The following is a 25,708-nucleotide window of genomic DNA, read 5'->3' on the forward strand; positions in this document are numbered from 1 at the left end:
GTGACAAGTTTGGCGCTGATGGCAATGTTGAGGGTTCTCGGAACTAACTCTAGTGAAGCTACAGTTTTAAAAACCGATAATGTTATAAGACTTCTGCTATCAATGGTATCTTATTGCTTTTCAACGGAAAATGAACTATTAGTTTTTTAATCAAGGCCATTGTTTCATCAAAATTATCTTGAAGATTCGGAATTTTGCATCATTAATTTTGTCTGGTGGGAGGTTTTGGTTTTCGCTACTTACCATCCTGCCAACAAAGACTAGATCATAGATTACTATCATACATTTATATTGTTAGCTATGAGACCACAGACAAACAGACAGACAAAATGTTTTGTTACTGAACCACCAATAAAATACAAATGAACACTAATCACCACAGACCTCAAACCCCCCAAAAGACTTTTTATTTGGGGATTTCGAATAGATACGTACTTATCAAAATTTTCTTGGTTGAGTTGAATTTATTTGCAACTAACTTTGAGCAACCATTAAATGTAAACTTACAACGTATACCGCATATTCAATAAAAAAATTGGAATATGGGCTACAAAGGTATAAGTATTATATTATGTCCAAGGCAAAAATATTGCTGTTATACTCTACTTCTTTAAAGTGGTACGTATAGCGTTTTAAAAAGTAAAATATTTGAATTAATGAATTCAACTTAGAATTCCAATTTACAGCCAAAATGATTTTAATTCAGAATCAGATGGAAATATGTAACTTGTTTAATCTTTACAGAAATAGTGTCGATGACTACTATCGACAAAGTACTCTTAATCATAGCGTCACAATTTTTAGTTGTAATTTTATATTATGGTAAAGCCTGTCCAGCGTACTAAAGTATAATAGAGCTCAGTGGCTAGGATAGATATTATATTGGTTTCTTGTATGATAAGTCAATATAGTACTAATATTGGTTATACTTACCAGAATTTGCAAGACGACTGCTGGTCGGTCCGAACATCTGGTATGGGTCTGAAACAATGAGACATTGTCATTTGAAGCTGATTTGTAAAAAAACATACGTAGCCAATTATTGCATGTCGTCAATATCCCAAATGCAAATAGAAAATTTCTTTAGGCGCAACACTTGTGAACAAAAATCGTACGACTCATCACCGAACGCTTTCCATGAGCTATAAGTCAACTGTTTATATATCATGTGTATTTTGGGTGAACATAAAGCGTGGAATGTGTACTTACTATGTATATATGTTCATAGATTGAGTTTTCACTTCTACCTATCGGCATTCCCAAAGATTAACCCGCATATCTTTTCAACCACTCATGCGTTTAAAGAGTTCGGAATGCTCTGCCAGGTTCTGTTACTTCTTTCTTACACTGAGTATCTTTAAAACAAGAGTGATTAGGCAGCTTCTAGGCTCTCCATTCTTCACCATTCTCAACTATAGTATAGCAAGTATATTAAAGCAAGTAATATTTAATTGCTTGAAACGCAAATAACTCCGAAAGGAGGCACGTGCTGGATATCCAACTCGCTCCCCCCAAAATGGAAGCCGGTGCCCTAACCACTAGGCTATCATCGCTCTATCAAAATACTATAATAAAGCTACCTAATATTAAGAATAATTATGAATAGTTATAATAAAGTGTTGAGACTGTTGGGTTTGTGATACCTGACCGATCGGAGAAGGTTATATGTATACCTGTGTTGAGGGTCGCCTAGACCGTAAAGATAGTTGTATCCATGACGACAGGTCAACAACAATACCGAAAAAAATCAGATCCAGTGCATAGATTGCATTTAAAGCAGGCGTAATGAGGCCGACGTGCACCTTTCAGAATTAGCATAGATAGATAACTGGCTTCCCTTAGTAGTTTGTCGATGACCGTGAGCTGCGAATAGTATGTGCACAGTCGGCATTGGTATGCTTTCATTTCACCATGCTTTTTTATATAACTGAGGCTTAAAACCTACGCCTAATGTTTACGGATACAAGGCGGAAATAAGTATGACGTGTTCTTTGCATTGCGCTGCTTTTCCAACCCATGTAATGGAATCCAATAAAAAAATTAACAACGAGCCCTTCGAGAGTTTAACTCCCATTCAAAATACAGACTTATTTCAATCATCACCTTTATTTTGTGCCTATCTTACCTTCGTGTTAGAAGTCAGTTGATATAATTTAATTATAAATTGTTTACTACTTGCAGAGTACAATGATAAATAATTTAAAAAGTCAAAGTTTATCAGTGCAGTGTGGGTGGTCCCTTACTCTATGGACAATTATATGGTATACACATACTCTTGGCCGTTTGTGAATTTTCCCAGATTAACCTATTTGAACTCCTACATACCTAACTAGGTACGTTCTAATAGCTGTGATAATTTAAACCCCATAGGAATCGCTGGCTGATGAAAGTTTAGAGAAAAACATTGTTACACATACGGCAGGAGAAAAAATAATATACCCCGATTATATCCCCTGACAATGAATTTAATTAACGTGTCTACATTACCATACAATTTATACATATACAATATACATATACGTGTATGTAACCATCTATACTAATATTATAAAGAGGAATAAATATTTTGGTTCTTTTGTTTGTATAATATACAAAAAATAGGCTCCGAAATTACTAGATTTAACCAAAATGGTTCGCCAAAAGAAGGCTAAACTATTAAAATTAACATAGACCATTATAGTCAATTTTCAAAAAACTTGGAGAACCTTAAAGAAATAAATAATGTGACCCAAACACTGAATTCAGAACATACATTCAGACTTTTACAGTACTGCGTGCATTGTGTCCAAGAACAGTGAAAACGCCTCGCGCACTTATCACTTCACACCCGCGAAATGATGCTACCTCAAAAACTTTTCCCATTTTCCCCTTTTTATGGTAAACCTTTAGAACATTAGAGGTAAAATAATTACTGTCAACTGCTTAATGGGATGAAGTGACAAACTGTCTGTTCGAGAAACACTACCAAAGTGGAGTAGTTTTTGGTAGTAGTAGTAGTAGTTTTAATTCACAACTAGACCCAGTAGGCGACGCTGCGATAAAATTCTAGGATTTATTTCGAGGACAGGACCAGTTCGGCTGTGGCCGCTTGTTGTGTATAATTAGTTGATGGAAAAATGTTTTATTTTTCACATTAAAAATAATATTCCTTATTGTATTGACATCACACAGAGTATGCAAAATCAGTTAAAAATAAAAACTACAAGCTAATTTCGCCTATGAACAAATAATTCATATCCGCTTATGAATTAGAACTTTGCTGCTTTGAGTTCTTTATCAGTTTTTTTATGCTTGTAGCTAAATAAGCTTAGTTGCAATTTCATGAGTCAGGACACTTTGTATGCACAACTGATCTTTCGATTTTAATTTTAGGAAGTATTGAAAAGTGCACCTGTGCTATTTCCTACAAATTTGCAGATTTTGTAGATATACATAAAGTAGTCTTAGTTGTTATTACATGCAAGCATAAACCACATTAGATTTAAATACTTATAGGAACGCAGAAAGTGAACATATCCAGATTTTATTTTAACCTCAGTAGAATATTTCAGCATTAAGTTTTTATTTAATTAATGTGTTCTAGGGCCAAATTTAAACAATAAAAGAACCCTCCCATTTGTAACTCGCGCACGAGACCCATTCCATGGCATCGACAGTGGCTATGCAAATTATAGTAATAATTCTCAAGTGCGTCACTACAAAAATCCTTTAAATGTTGCACGCTAAATTAGCCCCTTCTACTTTAAAAATAAATACTAGAATCTCGTATCCGAACATGATGCAACTCTTGGCGATAGTCGCTATATGGATATTGAAACAATAGCGTCCCCTTTTTCGCGGCTTTGTTAATATTATAATTAAGTAATAATTGTTAATGACACTCGAGTTATGTCGGGTTATAAAGCAGGGAGCTGTGACGAATCGACCCTATAACTAAAAGATGTGAATATGCCATAAATGGTCCAGCGAAGTACTATTATACATTTGCCTTGGCTGTAGAATAAAATTATACAATGGTGAAAATTATTCAGTTGTACAAAAATCCTAAAAGTCATCTAAATTATGAAGTCGAAATTATGAAATATATAAAGGTGATAAAAAGCTTTTTTCACGAAGAATACTAATTTCAATATAATAAAGTAGTAATGAAACAAATGAATAGTTAAAATAGATGGTTGTATTTAGGAGTAATGTATCAGACTTTTACAACATTTATTTTGTTGTTTAAAGTTAACTTAGAAGTAAAAGTGTACTTAAATGAAACAAAGCGTATGCTATAGGTATATTCTTTATTAGGTAGTCTTATTACTATAATAACCGTAAATTTGCTACATTCCTCTTACGTATTACACTAATTCATATTCGTGTACCTATGTATTCTTTATTTAATTTATTATTTTCGAAGTATAAAGTAAAATCAGTTCTAGGTCTAAATTTGCAGTCGAATATCTTAAAAGTAGCTACCAATCCTTTAGTTAGATTTTATTCAAGTTTTGACATTGATAATATCTGAGATTAGGTACATAAATTATGATATTTGTCGCTAAATAATCAGTTATCCGGAAAAAATTGCTTAGCACTTAGGTGTATGGGCATTTCGAAACCCACTTGGTCAATATATAATATGCTTTTAATAATGCAAAACTTATACGCTTAGTATAAGGCATGTACCAATCGTAAAATCGTTTAGGCGTACCGAAACACTCTTACGTCGAATTGAAATTTACCTTATGCTCGTTTTACAGTCGCAATTTCTGTAATTCAGTTTTGTGTCGACGAATTTAAGCTTTAAAAGGAGTAACATAAATGCTATTTTACTAAGACGTTACAGAGTATAATACAAAATGTTCTTTTTTAATAAGATGAGGTAAGCCTGTCCTTAAAATAATAAAATATAAATGTTATGAACTTGATTCTTTATTATCACGGCTTGCTAAAACGCCATGAGGCAATCAAGGCGGTGCTAAATGGTGCGAAACCTGGGCAAGTTAGCTTGTAGTAAAATTTTTGATGTGTGTGGATAGCTTTTAGTCCAAATCCAATTTTTTGGATCCATAAAAATAAATATCCCTATTCATACCTCCTATCATATCCTCAGGTAAATACCATTCGTAGTAGAAATATTTGAATCTCCGTTGTGAATGACTGTAGGTTATCCGCGGCACGCATATTTGTAAACCGTACGCAGTATTACGAAATGTATCAACTTCGTAGGATGTTGCTCTTAATAAAATACACTTTGGGATTCTAGGTATTTTAATACAACCCTGAAAATGCATTCTCGTATTAAAACTGCGAACCAGCTACTTTCCAACGTACTCGTAAGTAAGAAAGAAAAAGAAAATTTTTTTTTGGTCACCATAAAATGTTAGGTAAAATAATTTAATCTATCGGCATTTCATTGATTATAATTTAATTTACGACTATAATATTATAATATTCTATATCTATTTATTCATTTAATTTACGACTATATAATGAGAAAAACTAAAATCATTAAAAAAAAATTATCTCACATTAGAAAATCACAGAAAATCATCTTTACCTCGTACCTAAATGCCAATATATGTCAAACAAAATCAATAATATAAAAAAAACATGACATAGGTTAATCAATTGAAAGCAATATAATTTATTTTTAGGCGTTTGCTAACAGAAAAAAATTATCAACAAATACTATTGAGGGAATTACATAGTTTCGGTATTCAATTTAGCGAATAGATTGTCTAATACTTCATCAGACCAGCTGCAAAACCAATATTCATAGCAATTGAAGGCGTATCATAGCATTTGTAAAGAAAATATCAATAAATATTATTGAAAAGAATATTATTTTTTTCTGTGCATTATAGGTTCTATTTAGTGAAAAAATGCTGGGCAGGTACTTCATTCGATCAGCTACAAAGAAAACTTGTAATGAGTTGTAGGTTAAGGTCCTTCGCACAACATATCGTCTCAAAGCCGGCTCGAGGCGAACTTAGCTCAAATTAGAGCACGGAAAATCTGGCTTTTTGTCGTGTGACACAAAGAAAGTGGTTATAAAAACTGTGGAAATAGTCGACGACGAGTGCCCACTTGTTTTACACTTCCAACCACTCGTTACTATTCGTTGGCAATGCTGTCCCACAAAATGGAAAAATTATTGCAAAATATAATTACGAGTATGTTGGAAAAGAGCAACCGCTTAGTTTCTTGCTTGCTTTTTCTCGGTGGAATCTGTCTGCTGAACCGGTAGATTCACCACAAACAGACAGATTTTAAGTTTCAAAAGGGTTTACAAAGTGGGTCTACTAATAAAAAAGTATTTTTTTTGACTCGTCGACTACGCGTTGTTGTCTCCTGGCCACAGCGTTGATCATGCACTGTGGCATACCTCACGATAATGCAAAACTTATACGCTTAGTATAAGGCATTCTTCCAATCGTGAAGTAGTTTAGGCGTACCGAAACACTCTCACGTGGAAATTTAACTTATGCTTGTTTTACAGTCGCAATTTCTGTAATTCAGTTTTGTCTAGACGAATTTAAGGTATAAAAAAAGTAATATAAAATCAATTTTTCTAAGACTTTACAGAGTAGCATAAATATTTTATAGTAAGGGTACAGTAGTCGAAAATGCTAACCCCTAGACCAACGACACAGTAGTCTTAATTAGATAAAAGCAACTTACTCTATTTATGATTTTTCCAATAACTTCCATATGATCCAAGTGTACGTGTGCGTAGAATATTGTTCCGGCCTTTACTGGGTTACAGTGGCCGAAAGTATATTCGCTGTGTACTACTTTTAAAATGTGCAAAGAAATTGCAAATGAAAGCAACTCGGTTTCTGAAATGCTGATTAAGTTTAGCGAATCACCTTATTTATAGTAATTTATTTTTAAATGCGGTACATATTTAACAGATTACCTAATTGATTATTACAGCTTTATCAATCAGTTTCCTTCTCTGTTTAAAAGGAAACCTAGTAGAGGTTTCCTTTAAACCAGAGAAGGGTTAGACTCATACCTAGTCCACTACGGCGTTGTCAAATGCTAACTAAAGATACACTGTAATATTGGGGCTAGACTTTAGATTTTCATTTTTAGCGATGCGGCCTAGTCGTTGGACTCCCTTATGACTTATTTTAAAAAGTGTACATAAATATTGTAGAAAGAATTTACATTGCATTGCAACATGGCCAGGCAAATAACATGAGTCTTTATAGTATAGGAGCTAGCAACGTTTTCGAGAAATATTTTTGGGTCATGACGTCCTTCTTGCACTTTCGGTTACAGTCTGGGCTATCTAGCTGGCGGTTGCGGTTGCGTCCATTAGTGCGCATCCTTTTTTTTTTTTTTTTTATCTTGGTGGAAAAACTTTATGGCTACCTCTGTTTTGGGCAGGACAGAGGTTATGTGGGACTCGTTTATCCAAACTAAAAACCACCACGGCATGTCCCTCTCGTTGGCTTTATTGGACGTCCGGGAACCCGTTGTATACTTCCCAGACGAAAAATTTTCGGAACAAACAGGTTTTGACCCTGCGACTCTCTGGCAATCGCAGCCTGAGCGCTTTCTCCAATTAAGCTACGGCTCTCCTATTAGTGCGCATCCTACCTGTCCAGGTAATAATTTTGTATTTTAAAAACATTTTAGAAGGCGTAATTTTTAATTTTTTGTTTTTAAATAAGTCTACCTGACATACTTTTTTTATTGCCAGACATTTTTGACAATGCTAAATATGTGCCAAACGCAATTTTTTTTTTTAATAATGATTGCAAAGTATTTTATAATGTCTTTTATTTTAATATTATGTTATTCAAAGATAAGAGAAACTTAAAATAAACTTGCCGGACATTCTCATCTGATTTTTTAGACTTAAACATAGTTGAAAATGAGTGAATCGAACATTGGAATAACTTTTAACTCCTTCCATTTGACAAATAAATTTGTCAAAAATGTCTGGCAATAAAAAAAGTATGTCAGGTAGACTTATTTAAAAATAAAAAATTAAAAGATAAACAATTTATCTTTTATGCTATTATTATAAGAGTAGAGACTCAGCTACTTGCCTACTCAGCTCTTTTGATAGTATACTTGGCAGAAAATTTGGGAGTTTGAGTTTCGAGCTTGTGTTTATAAAAATGTCTGCAGGCGGGCTTGAAATCGTGCAGTCTTACTGAAAGCAGCCCTCTTCTGCTTGCCGATACAATAACCCCTGTTAGCTACAGCTTTTTTATTTTAGCAAGGGTCCCCCCTTGAACAAACTCAGAAATGCCATTTTTATAAGATTTTGCGAATCGTTATACCAGGAGTGCAGAAATAGGAAGAGATTGCTCTGAAAGAAAAACACCTCATTCTTAAACTGATTTAGAATTATATGAACAATTTATCTTTTATGTTGCTGATATTGAAACTAAATACTAAGTAGAGACATGCCTACTCAGCTCTTTTGATAGAATACTTGGCAGAAAATTTGGGAGTTTGAGTTTCGAGCTTGTGTTTATAAAAATTTCTGCAGGCTGGCTTGAAATCGAGCAGTCTTACTGAAAGCAGCCCTCTTCTGCTTGCCGATACAATAACCCCTGTTAGCTACAGCTTTTTTATTTTAGCAAGGGTCCCCCCTTGAACAAACTCAGAAATGCCATTTTTATAAGATTTTGCGAATCGTTATACCAGGAGTGCAGAAATAGGAAGAGATTGCTCTGAAAGAAAAACGCCTCATTCTTAAACTGATTTGGAGTTATGTGAACAATTTATCTTTTATGCTGCTGATATTGAAACTAAATACTCGCAGTAGAATAGTAGAGACATGCCTACTCTGCTCTTTTGATAGGATACTTGGCAGAAAATTTGGGAGTTTGAGTTTCGAGCTTGTGTTTATAAAAATGTCTGCAGGCTGGCTTGAAATCGTGCAGTCTTACTGAAAGCAGCCCTCTTCTGCTTGCCGATACAATAACCCCTGTTAGCTAGCTACAGCTTTTTTATTTTAGCAAGGGTCCCCCCTTGAACAAACTCAGAAATGCCATTTTTATAAGATTTTGCGAATCGTTATACCAGGAGTGCAGAAATAGGAAGAGATTGCTCTGAAAGAAAAACGCCTCATTCTTAAACTGATTTAGAATTATATGAACAATTTATCTTTTATGTTGCTGATATTGAAACTAAATACTAAGTAGAGACATGCCTACTCAGCTCTTTTGATAGGATACTTGGCAGAAAATTTGGGAGTTTGAGTTTCGAGCTTGTGTTTATAAAAATGTCTGCAGGCTGGCTTGAAATCGTGCAGTCTTACTGAAAGCAGCCCTCTTCTGCTTGCCGATACAATAACCCCTGTTAGCTACAGCTTTTTTTACAATTAAACAATTAAACCAAGCCTACGTATAATTTATGTCCCATTACGGTCATAGGCGACCTCTTTCGTACAACAATCGCGTTGCTCTAAACAAGTTTTTTTATAAACTCGTAGATAGTTTTAGTTGTTATAAGTATATTTTCGAGAGAGGGGACTTACTCTCGAACAAATAATAATTGAGAAGATAAATGTAGGAAGGTAGGTTTAGTAACGCTTACCTTATCTACAGGGTAGAGTAGGTAAAGGATGGCATTAATAAATTTGAGATCAGAAGATTCTCGATAAGAAAGGTTAATTTGTTTCGGGCATTAAACAGTTATTGCGCTGTCGCAACTATCATAATCACCCCTCTCAGAGCATTGAAAAGTCGCATTAACTTTACTCCTTGCGTATTTTTCCATTACAGCAATTTCAACTATTCCGCACATTGGTGTGAAAATAAACAGATTTTATGATCACAAACGTCAGAGTATTATTGCGTAAACAAGTGTTGATTAATGAACAGTACTCCCAGTAATTTTTCCGATTACTGATTGATTTGGCATGTAGTAGCGAATGTGTATATTATATAAGACTCTAACTTTCCCTTTGCGGATTGTACACGTGACGTGATTGGATTGTCAAAAATGCTGGTTTGGCCCGTTAAAAGCCTATAATCAAAAGAAGACGGAGAATATTTCATTTGGATCTGTGAAATTGATTCATTTTCCATTTTCGAAGTTTTCTCCAGTTAAAATGTTTTATTGTTTGAGAAAATTAATATAATTTTATTATGGTAAGTATAGTTTTTATTTCAAGTCACTAGACCGATATTATAGTTTATAATAAATCTATGTTTGTAGTTAGTGAGCATTCGAATATACTATTCTACATTTTCAGTATTAAATCATTCGAATGTACTCATTTGCAGAATTTAATTGTAAACCTAACATATGAATAAACTCATTGCTCATTATTTCAATAAATCAGTCATTAAGTATTCATGTATTCGATTTAACTGTGTCAGTTTCTGTAATTGGTTGTAACTAGATACACTGGCGTATCTGGATACACTGCGGATTTGTGGACTCTTGAGAACATTATGTAGAACTCTCAGGCATGCAGGTAGAAGCAAGTGATATTTTTAATTACTTGAAACGCACATAACTTAGAAAAGTTGCATGCTGGGATTCGAACTCGGCCCATTGAAAGTGAAGTCGAGCTCCTACCCATTGCGCTATCACCGCTTTTCATAACAGGGTTATGCTGTATAAACGATTTACGAAGTAGGTATAGCATATTAGTACAATATCTACTCTTATATCATATCTATGTAATTGTATACCTATTGGCTTATTTGTTGTCCGTTTTCAGATGATCTAAATTTTATTTATAAATTCGGATACGCATTTTTTTCGGAAATCAGTAAACCTTACGTTGCCCACTAATGTGAGTATAATTTATGTTTCCGAGCTTGGTTTTTTACATAACGTTTGTCTATGCTCTATGTAGCCGACCTAGCTGAAAAACCATCATGTGCCCGTAAAAGTGCCCTTAAAACCGAAACACAGAAACTTTCCCAAAAACTCTGTCACAAAAAGCTTTATTATAGCTAGGTGTGGTAGGGTCACCAGTATATCAAAAAAACTAAAAACCTTAATATTTTTTCCATTAAGCATATTTAATGTCAGGTTGTACTTTAAGTGTAAGAATAATTGTGAACGGTGATAACTGGACCGCCATAGAAGCCACTGTCACAATACGAGCAATGCTTCGCTTTGAAGTGTCACTTTATTTAGCAATGTAATGTACTGGGAAACCATCAATTTACACAGCTCTACTGATTGCATTACCTTCTTCGCCAACCAATGACATCTAGTGCTATCCCAACGTCTATCGATTCATCAAACTAGGTCAATAGTTTAATTATTGTAGTATTACTGTGTATCTTAGATAGCTTAATATTATGCACAAGGGTTATTATTGTTAACGTGAATTGGCATAGATTGGATTGCACAATATATTCGTTGTCTACCGATATAGTGCAATATACTAGACTACATAAAATAAGTAATTCATTTAAAGGATATTGGAGATGTCTCTGAAAAAGTTCAAAGTTTGTATTAAACGTAAGCTTATAGAAAAGTCCTATTATAGTATTAAGGACTATGTCAACGATAACAATTCTTGGGTGTAAATTATTGCTCTAACCAGGTTGCTTCTTTATTTAGTTTTTAAAGGACAATGAGAGATGGTGATAACAAAAAAAAAATAACAACCGGCTAAGTTTGTTGTGGGCTTCTTCTTAGACCAGGGCGCGTTTGGAACCCTCGTAGCTTTAGTTTTAAGTTGACGAATAGTACGAATAGTACGCATTAAAAGTGCCATCTTTGTGCCTATTTGAATAAAGAAATATTTGACTTTGACTTTGATTTTGACTTTGACTATACGTCTACAGGTCAAAACTGTATCGGTTCATCGCTTCAGGTCATCAATCGAGTTTCTTAATAGTAGGTAACTTAATTTAGGTACTTACAATAAGATATTTTAGTGCGACAATAGATTTGTATAATCTACTACTATGGTATGGTCTTAACAGAATGTTTTGTTAAAGAATGTCGCGGTTACTTACCTTACTCAAAGATGTTAAATGATGTACTTAAATATATAACGAGAAAAAGAGTGAATACATGATCTTTACGGCAAAAGGTAGAACGACGAAAGAGTGTGAAGTAAACTGTATCATACTGGATGGTCGACCGCTTAAATATGTTAAGCATTTTAAATATCTAGGACATGTTGTTACCGATGACCTTAAGGATGATGCAGATATAGAACGAGAGCGTAGGGCTTTGGCGGTGCGCTGTTGGTCCGCAGGTTTGCCTGTTGTAGCCATGAAGCAAAAATTAGTTTGTTCAAAGCCTTTTGTCAAACCGTTTACACGGGATCCCTGTGGACCAACTATACACAGGCATCGCTAAACGCCCTACGAGTTCAGCATAATGATGGTTTCAGAATGCTGTTGGGCTGACCACGTTATTGTAGTGCATCAGAAATGTTCGCCATGGCTCATACTGATGACTTTTTTGCCATCAGAAGAAATCGAATAGCATCCTTGATGAAAAGAACGTGGGTAAGCAGTAACGGCATTCTGAAAGCACTAATAAATCGATACGACTCTCCAATTTACAAGTTGTATATTAAACTCCACGTAGGGCTGCCTGGACGCAGAAATTTTAATTTTTAACTTTTTTTTTTATATTCCATATTAATATTTAATGTAAGTTTTATTTTTATTTAGTTTAGTTTTTAATTATTCTATTTATGTTATAGTGTAGTGCGTAGTGATGGGTCATAGATACCAAATAAATAAAATTAAATACAAAAATAAGAAAGAAAATATTTTGTACATTTATCCCTTTACATCATTTTATTTGGAAGTATAAGTAGTGTTAATAAAACAAATATTTTATGCCTAGTATTGATAATTAAAAATCACCTTTTTAAACGGTTTTATTTAGCTCACCCCGTTTGTTTTATTTATTATTCTTGGGTCAAATTTAGTAATTCAAATTTCACCCTCTTCCTGTCAACCGATTAATCTGAAATTTTGTATACACTTTGGATTTTGGTGACAATACAATTATGTTTATTCATTATCATTATAAATTTAAGATGGCCGCCGCTACAAAATGGCGGATAACGTAGGTTCTATCAATCCCATCAATATGGGTATTAAATGAAAGTGCTCAACCAGTATAATACAATGTAGTATATAAAATTAAAATCCAAGATGGCGGCCTCTACAAAATGGCGGATAACTTAGGTTTTATCAATCCCATCAACATGGGTATCAAATGAAAGGTCTCAACAAGTAGAATACAATTTACTATGCAAAATTGAAATCTAAGATGGCCGCCGCTACCAAATGGCTGATAACAATTTTTTATCAATCCCACCAATATGGGTATCAAATAAAAGGGCTTGACAAGAAGAATACAGTTTGTTTTCGCAAGAGACGGAGTACATCTTATACACCCGAAAGCCATACAGTTTCCAGCTAAGTACAATTACGGGACGGCTGAAAGAAGAATGTTGTCTTTAATACTTTATGGGCTTCTACAATACATAAAATGCAGGGCAGCACTGTGGATCACGCAGTCGTATACTTAGGTGCGAAACTGTTTGAAGAAGGTCAAGCCTACGTGGCTCTTAGTAGAGTAAGATCTTTGCAGGGACTACGTATAGAGGAGTTGGACTGCAATAAACTAACGGGCAAGAAACCTTGCAATAATGAAGCACTAAATGAATTAAACATAATGCGAAATAAAAACTAAAAACTAGAAAATAAAAATAGGTAAAAACACTTTTTAAGTTAAACGGTTTTATGTTAAACATACATTACAATGTTTAAGATAAATGTACTAAAAACCAAAAAATAATAAAATAGATACAGTCGTGGGAATTATAAACATATGCATAGACTAGACTAAAATAAAACCATGGGGCAAGTCAATTGTCTACAAATTATAGACTTAATGTGCGATAGAAGAATCGTTTAATTCGTCGTTAAAATAGGCAGTTGGCCCGCAGACGGTGAGGAAATTACTTACTATATTCTTGTTCATGGAAATTCCAATAGTTATACACTCCATGTAAATAAAAGAGATGTTTCAACTAGTTTATCGTTGGACATTCGTACTGCTGGCTGGCGAGGAATCGTTTCACTGCTCGTAGTTTGTCTTTAATCGACAAAACATATGATAAAAGTACTACTCGCTCACCACTATGAAACCCTAAAACTCGCTTATAATCGAGCTTGCTAGCTTGTTTCCACATTCTAGCCCTACTTATCACACGTCCATCGTTGTCGGTTGAACAACTGCCTAATTATAGTGTAACATTACAAAACAAACATTTTAATCAACGATTGTAGACAATTGACGTGCCCCACGGTTTTATTTTAGTCTAGTCTATGCATATGTTTATAATTCCCACGACTGTATCTATTTTATTATTTTTTGGTTTTTAGTACATTTATCTTAAACATTGTAATGTATGTTTAACATAAAACCGTTTAACTTAAAAAGTTTTTTTACCTATTTTTATTATGAATAAAAAAACTAGTGGTACTTTAGTTTTTTAATTTATAATTAACTGCTTGTTGTCGGCTATAATGAAAAAGTAAGTTTACTGTTTAGCTAGATAATATAGTAGGTAACATATTAAATCAATAAAAACTATTTTTTTCCTTCATTCGTAACATCACCAATGCACTTGTTATAGAAAAATAGTAGAGAATTTGAAGAGATGAATGAATCACAGCTCGCATTCAACGTAGGTGACTAAGCAATAACAAAAGACACGTTCCGAATGAAAAACGTTGAAAATAACTGTTAAATGGAGGGTAGTTAAACGCCCTTTTGTAGGGCGAGGCGCGATATAATCGAGATGATTATGATAAATGACTACTTGTGTTGTGGGTCGATTTTTTATACTCGACGACATAAGTTAGCTTTTGAAATCTCACATCAAGGTATGGGACGCAACATTGCCGACGCTGCTGCTATCCCTATCCGTACTTCCCTACTAATATTATAAATGTCAATGTAAGTTTGTTTGTTACGCTTTCACGCAAAAACTACTTAACCGATCCTAATGAAACTTTGTAAACATATTCTGGGAAGTGTTAAAAGTAATATAGGATACTTTTTATCCCGACATTAAGCGCGGTTCCTTTCGGAGAGGGGATGAAAGTGATTGACGATTTTACACCATAACTCCGACAAATTATAAACGATTTAAATAATTATTTTTGTACAATAGAGGTTATAATAAGTATTTAATTTTTCCCAAACTTTGTGAAGATCTGATGAATGTGGTTGAAGATAGAGGACAGAATTCCTCGGCGGACAGCAGCAAACCCTTCATTTAAGGCTTAGCGATACTGAATACTAAATTTCTTTATAACTCCAACTAAATTGAATGCCCCATCAAAAAACAAAATCAAACGCAGACGAAATCGCGGGCAACAGCCAATAAATAATAATTATGTGCTGCACAGATTTCGTCCATCTTAGAAGAGAGCTTAATTCCACTACAATGCCTCGTAAATAAACCCGTAGTCAACCACGCTGACTGAGTGCGTATTGGTAGACTTCACACGCCTTTAAGAACACTATGGAGAGCTCTGAGGCATGCAGGTCTCCTCACGATATTTCCTTTCCCCGAAAAGTTAGAGGTGCGTACCGGGGATCGAACTCATAACAACAAAAGGGAGTCCGAAGCTCTTAACCCTAGACTACCGAAGAAATATTAAAGGGACCTATTCATAAGCATTCCCGATCAATCTAAAAAATTGGCGGTATACGGTACACCAATTTGAGTTCGTGAGTACGCAAACACATTGAGCTAACCTAAGCCTTAACCTAACCAATAAACTTAGGAGTTCACGATTTTCTAAATACATTTTCTTAATGGATAGTCTTGATACTAAAGTTTTTACCTCCCTGATGGCTGTCGCAAGTAATAGAAGTTCGCGCAAGTTTAGCTCTGTCTGGGAATATTAAATCGCGATAGTTCCTTGTTATTTTTAGTGATTATCTGAATTAAAAATCAAGTCTGTCTGTTTGTAGTGACTCCACCACCTATACGGAAATCCGACTCTACTGAGAAGAAGCCGACAAGAACTCAGCAGTTTTCCGAAACAATTTGCAACATTCATTTTCCTATCCTGTAAGAGATGTAAGCTAAGCTGGATTCTTCCAAGTAACTTTTTCGTTAAGCAATCCATTAATTGTATTTAACGTCACTGTAGTAAATTGGATTTAACACAAAATTTAAAGAAAAATTTAGGAACCAACGATAATGAGCGTTATACTGCCTCAGTTTGTGGGCTAAGAGAGTAGGTATATCGATGCCGCGAGGGAATTGCCACAGTTTGAACTTCGCCCTTGGGCATATTATTCTAATCTATTCAATGTCACCCAAGTATTTAATTGGTGTTAGGTGTCTGTCAAAAGTGCCTAAAATATTTACTACGTTATCATATTCGTTATTAATATAAAATCTTCTTCTAAAAATCACAAACTGTTCTTATATAATTGTTGTAAATATTGCTTATAAATTGTCAGGAGGCTGTGTGATATCCGCTGAAAACTTAGTAGGTAAGTCTTTAAGTTTCTGACGTAAGTTTCCGACCGCTCGGGTAAGTCTCGTTTGCACTAATGACCTAGTTACCGCGTATAGACGTGCCATTCTATATGGTTAATTATAACATGAGTATATAAAATAAAATATAGATCTATTACAATTATATGTTTTGCGATTGTTTTTTTTATTTCTACCACCACTGACGTAATGTGACGTCTATCTACCACAGACATTTTGAATACCAACACATTCAAGTACTTAGAATGTATGGTGGTAAAAAAAAAATCCTGACAAAGACGTGCCGTTAAGCGATTTAACGGTCCGGTTCAATGTCGCGTAGAAACAGATTCGGGGTATGGGCTCAATATAACTGCCATGTTACCTACCAAGATTACCCACCTGCTTCATCATTTACCACCTCGTGAGATTGCAGTCAAGGGCAAACTTGCAGTGGATTAAGAAAAATTCATATACATATGAACACTAAAATAATTTAAAAAAATTAATTTCATTACTTTTTCATGTATTTTTTTAAAGCATTTTTGAAAAAAAGTCTGTTTGTAGTGACTACCACCGATTCGGGAGCCTGACTCTACCGTGAAGAAGCCGTCAAGAAACTCAGCTGTGCTCTTTTCCAATACTTATCAATTTTCAATTCAATATCCATTTTTCTACCGTGTGAGAGATGAATTTAGCAACCTTGTTTAACACCAAACTTCATAATTTCAATATTAAAATTCGCTATGAATAATTAGTGATAGACCACAGTAGGTCAAAAATTACTTTTACAGCGTTAAAGCACATACTTAAAACCAATGCAACTCCTACAGAAAATATTACACTCCTTCTTTGGGAAGTCGCGTTAAAATATATGAAGCTAATAATAGATTTAATATTATCCCTATCCCTATCCCTACCCTTACTAATATTATTATTATAATTATAAATGTCAATGTAAGTTTGTTTGTTACGCTTTCACGCAAAAACTGCTTCACCGATCCTCATGAAACTTTGTACACATATTCTTGGAAGTGTTAGAAGTAATATAGAATACTTTTTATCCCGCCATTAAGCTCGGTTACTTTGGGAGAGGGGATGAAAGTGTTTGGCGATTTTACACCATAACTCCGACAAATTATAACCGATTTATATAAATATTTTTGTACCTACTGTAGAGGTTTTTTATCCGATGAATGTGGTTGGAGATAGAGGACATAACTCCTCAACAGCAGCAAACCCCTCATTTAAGGCTTAGCGATACTGAATACTTTAACTATTTTTAGAAATACAACTAAATTGAATACCACATCAAAAAACAAAATGAAACGCAGACGAAGTCACGGGCCACAGCTAGTTTTAAAATAAACCAAGTATTAAAAGTCAGTGTGATAAAAAGGTTTCCACTGTAATTTGTATAACAATAACCAGAGAAACCAGTTAGAGTTATCGCAAAGAAGCATTTAACAATCTTCATGATCGGAAATTCAGTTAAACTAAGAGGTTAAAAACAAAAGCTTACTCAAAATTAGTTTTCGCTGCAATCTCTTTGAAACAAAGTAGCACTATATATAGAGAGAACATACTGTGTTAGTGAACTTTAACATGTATAGAATCTATAGTGAATCTGTCAGAACCGTGCCAGACTGATTGAGACGAATAGTGATCTTTAAAATAGTTTCTTATCGATTTCTCCTCAAAGATATCTAATAACAGAATTCCAAAGTTGAATGGCCTGAACTGAAAGATCGATACAATCTAGACAGCTTGGTATTTTTATATTGCGCTTTTGTTTCTGTTGATGGTTTCAATACTAAGAAAAATAAATGATCTGGATTTTGAGCGCTTTGTACGATATAATGTGATATGATGTTTGGACTTTCTTTGTCCTAAAAACGGTAACTTTGAAATAATATTGCAGGCGGCGGTAAAAGCGTTGTCCCGGCCGGAAAAAAACCTGGAATAAGTTCCCAGCGGTACCGGTACCAGTAGGTATTACCGGGGTCAGTTGTAAATATTGAACTTTCTTACCAAAAAAAACATTAAAATCGGTCAAGTCGCTTATGGATTCAGTGTTATTTATTAGACATAGAATAATATTCCTTACAAAAAAATGTTTCTTATAACTTGGATAATGTTATTATGTCATTTGCCCTTTAAAAGACCTTTTGGTGAAAATAATATCTTATTATATGTGTGGTGCTCCATCACACGTTTTATATTCGCCGTTGGATTGACCATCTAACCACGAAAACAATACATCAAAATTGGTCCAGCCGCTTAGGAGCTCAGTGTTATTAGGCATAGAATTTATTTACGTAGTACTTTACCCGCAAACCATGTTATTTAGATGTTTATAAGTTCGTATTATATCTGTCGCTCCACCGTATAGTTTACACACGACGGAATTAAGGTTAAGAGGTACGGTAAAAGGTTACTTGTATGAATACGCGGTTCTTCAACTGGGATATTATGAAATTACACTCCAACCTGGGTAAAACCGCGGGGATCGTGTGTCACAAGGACATAATTATTTAAGCTAGCTAGCTTTGACGACCTCCCTTGCGCGGCAATGAACGCTGTAGTCCTTAGTGGGGAGGGGCCCCGGTTCGATGCCCGACAGAGGCAATTTGGGAATTTATAATTTCTCAACTTTCTCTGGTCGGATCTACTCCGACAAGGATGTACCGGTCAGCAATTTAACGTTCCGGTTCGACGTCGTGTAGAAATCGATCAAAACGAAACTTAGGTGTCAGAATGCAAAATATGGATTTAACAGGTTATTTGATTGCAATTTTCCACATAGACTGGCTGAATTTGGTGTCAACTGTGATACAGAATCGGAATGCTGAACACTGCAGGTGCTATGTGTTTCTTTTACATAGATTTTCCTATGAAATCAAGAGTTCAGATATCATTAAGTTTTGCATAAGTTTCATACGTGGGATCAATTTGTCTCTATCGTAAGTAATCATACCTATTCTCAAAAGATTTGGATAACTACTAATGTATTTTTCATCACCTTTACTCGTAACTTAGAACCCAAGGGTCTTATTACATTCTTTTGAGGCTTGTAATCCAAGAAATAAAACACGCTTTTTTATTTCACATTACCCTGCTCGTGTTTTATTATAAGTATTCATTGACTTAAGTTGGTTCTCACTGCAAGTTAGAAGTATGTAAAACAGTTTTTTTTTCAAACGGTCCTTGGAGTTTTTTATACACTTTCATGAAATTTTACTTTGTCTTATTATTAATACTTAGTTGAATAATAATTGGAATATATATTGCATAATGAAATTTGAGCGATTGATAAAAATGTAATGATAAATGGAGAATCATTAAAAGTTGATATTTTCACAGTTTTCTAGGAGTTACCTTAGATTGCAAGCTACAGTGGGGTTCGCATATCAAGACAAAAGTGGGTAAGCTCAGTTCAGCTGCCTATGCCATCAGGAAATTTGACAGATGTTGAAACTGCTAGTCGGGTTTATTTTGCATACTTCCATAGTGTAATGTCGTATAGGATCTTGTTTTGCGGCAGAGCTGCTGATATAGTAACTATATATTTATACAGAAAAGAGCTGTACGCTCGATATATAAACTAAAATCATACGAATCCCTTCGTGCCAAATTTTTCATTAATTACTATAATTTAATATTTATGAAATAAATCATTAGTCATTAAAAACTTAAAGTCCAAGATATTGAACAGATAAAAAAAGGTATAAGCAATCTACTTACTACAAACTGACATAAATTAGTGCTATTTGCATGTATATTACTCTGAGAAAAGTACAGGAATTATTTTTTTAGCTTTTATAATATTTAAAAACGACTACGAATTTCTTAACATATTTGATGGATTTCTTAACGAAAAGGCTGCTTGGAAGCTGGCCACTCTGCTCTCATCTCTCACAAGATAGAAAAATTCTAAACATTGCTAAACTGTAAAATGGTGTTAAAAAAGAGAAATCTGCTGAGTTTCTTGTCGGTTCTTCTCTACAGACAAACTGATTTCAAGTTACAAAAGTGCTTATAAACTAGGCTTACTTGAAATAAATAAAAAATATTTTTTGAATAAGGATTAAAACCTTTTGCTGGGCAATAGGAATTCAATACGTGTCAATAAATCTTTTATACAAGATAAAGGAAGCTGGCCTGGCTAAAAAAACAACAGCGCCGGGTGTACCGGAACATGGCATTCTAACCGGGAAGCGTAAACGCTAGAAGCTGTAGCGTATCTCCGTTACACTTGGGGGCTGTCATGTCATTTGTGTCGATACTACAACTTGAAATTCCTAGGTCTAGAGAGAAAGATCGGAAATGCATTCACATCTTGCTTGGCCGAGCACGTAAGCTGATATGAATGAATGAATAAATGCTGAGTTGCAAAGTACGTAATACGGTAAAGCGTGGATACGGACACTTGCTTTAGCAAAGAGATTAATGTTCGAATGGCTGGCCCTGTTACTAGACCTAGGTTTTGGGTGAGCATTCAGCAATATGTTTGAAGGTACCAAACACTCATCTAAGAGTAATGAAATTTTTAGAGTTATTTTTGTGTATCGAAATCCAATTATTAGGTATCATAAACATGAATGTTTTAGAGGATTTATGGGTGTTTTAACACATTCACGCAAAAACTACTTAAATGATTTTCATAAAACTGTACAGGTGTATTTATAGGTGTATTTTGTAAAATAAGCCAAAACATAACAAAAAGTATAACTAGGAAAAATCTGCTATCTAAACTTGCGCTGCAAAAACCAGTAGGTACAGTTCGGTTAAAATATTGTAAAATAAAATATTGAATTGTTACTCTTAAAAATTTGTAAAAAAAACTTCTTACGATTTCGTACGGGAAATCAGAAATTGTGAAACATGAACTAAGGGGCATCCGAAACTGTAACTGTAAATTTAAAAAATATATATGTTCCTCGTTCTAAACCCTTATTTTCTGTAATAACGATTTAAAGACATATTGTTAGGAGCGCTGACTGACCGTCCGCAGTGTGACCAAACTTATGCTTTAGAACATGGCAACAAGATCCATTTTTTTCTGTAACGTTATAGTGTTTCGATGTTCTAAAACGACGTTACAGCTGTGAACGTGCGAACATCATACTAGGGGTGTAAGTGTAGCAAATATTTCTCACCTGCACCTAAACGAAGTTATGCATCAAATAGAATTGTCAAACGTGATTACATTTTCCATTTGCGACGAATTGGTGGGACGACCTGAGCCCCGGATTGTTGCGTGATTGTCTAGTTACACGATTTCATATTTGCTTGATTGGAAATCGAATTTCGGGAGCGACCGTACCCCGATGTTGATTTGATAAATATGTTTTTGGTCCAGCGTTATTGTTTATATTCGTTTATGGTGAAGCAAATGAAGTATGTTTAAAGTATATTAGTATTAGGATGTACCTACCTATTTATAACTATGTACCTACGTATTTAATGATGCCACCATCTGTTAAAAATGTAAGTCAATGCGAATGGGAAAGACTCCATTCTAGAGCATCATATGTCAAAGAGTACACCCGTTAAATTACAAATTTCATCTACTGTTATTTTGTGTGTGTTATACACCGGAACCAGGGTAATTGTGCCAGGGGATTTTAAACAAATACTTTTATTACCTATGGCTGAACAGGTAAACCGATTTTGGCAAAATACTGCAAGGTAGGCAGAAGATGGACATTAAAAAAATGAAAAAGTAGGTTTTGTTTCTGTCTATTTCTCTTTCTGTATATATTCTAAATTTTAGCAAAATCCATTCAAGGCAAGTTCTTGTGAAAGGATAATAAGAGTAACAAGAGAAACAAACATAAAAGCTTTGAGATTTATAATATTAGAGTCAAGTCTTAATACTCGTTAGTTAATACTTATTGGAATGACTCCATTCTAGAGCATCATATGTCAAAGAATCCACCCGCACAATTACAAAGTTCATCTATTGTTATCCGCGTGAGAAGTTATTAAGAGGTTGGACAGGTCAAGGCTAAAGTTTTAGTATTGATTTAGCGAAGGTACTTTGTACTTTCCGGTTAGGAGGTTATAAGTATGAAAGTTTCATTATTCACACCGATTGATTTTGTAAAATTGGAGAAAACCAATGATTGAGTATGTAATAAAACATACTCACATGTTTTCCTTGTTTTTATTAAATTTTGAGTATTCGTTTTTCTGAAGCATTTTCATATTTTTTGTATAAAGATTTATGTTAAAACATAAAATCTTCGGTTCCTGAAGAGGAATTTGCGCTAATTTCAAACGTTTGAGTAATGTACAGTTTTTTTAACAGATAGGTTACCTAATTGCAATTTTAATTCTTAAAGGCTTATGTACATACCACACCTCGTGGCAAGAACAACAGACAAGTTAGCTTACATGAGTTGCTAGTGAAAAATCGATTCGGGAATGGTAAATGTATGCCTAGGAATTTGCTTTGAGCGGTGCTGATTTATGAAAATTCATTCAAAATAAACGAGAGAGCCAATGGCGTGATTCTGGCTCTTTAAAAGGAAATGAGTAGGTAATTCTTGTTTATTTGTTTAACATGAAAATATTTAAAGTCACCTCTGTTTTGGACTATTTGTAAACTCGTCATTTTCAGCATCTTATTCTTACAAGCCTGAAAATGCCCCATTGCCTCTTAGACTGCATCATCACTTACCACCAGGTCAGATTGCAGTGGGAATAACAGGCAAACAAAGAATATAAAAATACCTACTTGACGTCTCTAACTTCAGTTAAGCAACTTATTTCAGATTTATACCCAATACTTGTTGTATTGGGCATAATTCTGAAATAAGAGTGTTTTTAATATGAAGAAAATACCCACTCCTGTAAGCGACTGTTGTAGGTGCGAATGAATATGTAGCCAATAAAAAAATATTTATGACGATCGCAATTTTGGATTCGGTGATAAAATAGGACAAGATTGTGCGATTTTTTCCATAAGCAAGGGACAATATGCGCCCCCTGCGGTGTTGACAGCCGCTCTGACACTCTCCCGCGACGGTCAACACCACATTCGTAGCGCAAACAAACCATCCCCTATGTGAAATGTATTGAGCCACTGTAGATAAATCGAGCATTTCTACCGAGAGAGCTTTGATTTATTTCTTGTTGTGTCTGCACATGATAAAGCTGGCTTCAGATGAACCATTATGAAAAATCTAGTAACAGAATTTCAATAAGAATTGGACACGGGCCAAATGACACTACAAATTATCAAACACAAAATAACAGATTTACGAGTAATGGGTTTCCAGACAGAATAAAGGGAACATTACTATTGATTTAGAACTCACGAAATACAGAAAAATATTTTCGCCATCAGGTTTCTTGTCTTTCAGAAATAATCGAATAAAAAAATTAACACAGCAACGCACGACCCAAATAGCAAATGAACAAAGTGATCCAAACCCTAGTTATGCAACTGTAGGGAATATAGAAACCTAGAGGAAAGCTGACGTCTTTGTACACCAAATACAAAAAAGTCTAAGAAGTTATTTGTTTCAAAAGTTTGCGTTCCATGAGAATCAAATGTAAGCCACATTTAATAGAAGGTAGAAGTTTTATGCTACCGATTCTTGCTACCGAAACATGTAAAAAATACTAAGAAGTGTAAAAGTTTTTCAACTGCCTCGTTGGTCTAGTGGTTTGTATGTTTCGAGATCCTGGGTTCACATGTATGCTAGGCATTCAGTTTTAAGAATTATCAGTACGAGCGGCTAGCCCTGATATAGGAATTTGGCGGTTCAAACTTCGTGGGTTCTGAGACGTTAAGAAGTCTGCCCCGGTTATCCTTAATATTCTTTGAAGCCCACCAACCCGCATAAGAACAACGCGGTGGGTCTATACACTAATAACCCTCTCTACCATGAAAGAGTAGGAATGGGACGTCAATAGAGAAAATTTATTTAGATACAGCAGCTGAAAAACGTTTATCGTGTGAAATGCCATTTACTTTGGTTCCCAAGTGTGTAAAAATCTTAGAAGCATACCGATAGTAATAATATACCGACCACTAAACCTAATAAGGCAGCTAAACTAAAGTGAGCAGTCTTAATTGCTTGGAATCGCCGACAAGTGCTTCTGGACGAGTACCTCTAGTGTCACGTACGATGTTTGCAGTTTAATGAAATCAGTGCGAGGCTAATTCCCAAAGCACTCGGAACCCCTTCGAACGATCGCTGCTCGCCAAATGAACCTCGTAATGTCCGCTTTTCTACTGTAATTACGCACCCATTACCAACACTAATCTTTCTACCACTGTGCATCCAGGTTAATCAAAATGCGACCGTAACGGAACGTAACTACGATCAATTTTGTACATTGCATTGAGTTCTGTCAGTATTGAAGGTATTTTTTTACAAACTCAAAACAGTTCTTATTGCTTTAGCAGTAAATCTAAAATCGTTGATCATGCGTGATAGCAAAGCGATATAAACCTTGGACTCAATAAAATAAGGCATTTATTTGCTGGCCATAAGCATGTACATTGTAGGGTGTAGCTAGAGGCTCGAAGGAGTTAATGCGTGACGCACAAAAGACCAAATCACGACCCTCCCGACGTGGCCGCGGCGTCAAAGAAGAAATTTGTATTCCAATTATGACGCCACAGACACCCGTCGATCAATATTGCTGGCCATTTTCAGGATCTATGAATCTTGTGTTATTACTTAACTACTTATTATTTAGGGCGGCCAGTATATGAACAATTTTTATATGAACTTCTTATAACTTGCTTTAACATCTTTCAAATAAAGAATATATGACCCAAGCCTTTATTATTGCTAATGTTACAAAAGAAAATTTATTATTTCAAAGACTTAAATGCAAGTTTTACAATTAAGGTAGTATATCTCTATTTAACAGATTAGAGTGTTCTTTTCATTCGAAATGTTCCGCAGAATAAAAATTATGTGATCTTAGACAATAGAATAGCGTCCAGAGTGGCAATAAAATAATAATATATCGATAATTACTCCATTTCACTGCATTAACGTGCACTAGTCGGATGGGAAAAGTAGCCATTCTAGAGAGTGCATATTTGCTTTGTTATAATCCTTATATTTGGTAGCTTAAGAGTCACAAAGAAAGCTTGTATTTAGTCCAGTAAAAGAACCCTCTACTATTAACTATTTGATTGCAATTCCAGCCCCAATCTCGGATTCAATAAAGCTCGCCCTGCAGATAAATTTTGTCATTTCTATTTGTTAAGACATT

General features: G+C 34.7%; 1 protein-coding gene across 1 annotated transcript in view; it reads right to left on the bottom strand.

The window, feature by feature from the left end:
* The window catches only part of LOC120636238 (DNA-binding protein D-ETS-3), a 118,715-nt gene that overhangs the window by 12,543 nt on the left and 80,464 nt on the right, over positions 1-25,708 (bottom strand). Inside the window, exon 6 of the mRNA XM_039907614.1 lies at positions 934-981. Within this exon, the coding sequence (XP_039763548.1) occupies positions 934-981 (48 nt within the window). The remainder of the gene's footprint in view (positions 1-933; positions 982-25,708) is intronic.

This window comes from Pararge aegeria, chromosome Z (genome assembly GCF_905163445.1).
Source record: "Pararge aegeria chromosome Z, ilParAegt1.1, whole genome shotgun sequence".
NCBI lineage: Eukaryota > Metazoa > Arthropoda > Insecta > Lepidoptera > Nymphalidae > Pararge > Pararge aegeria.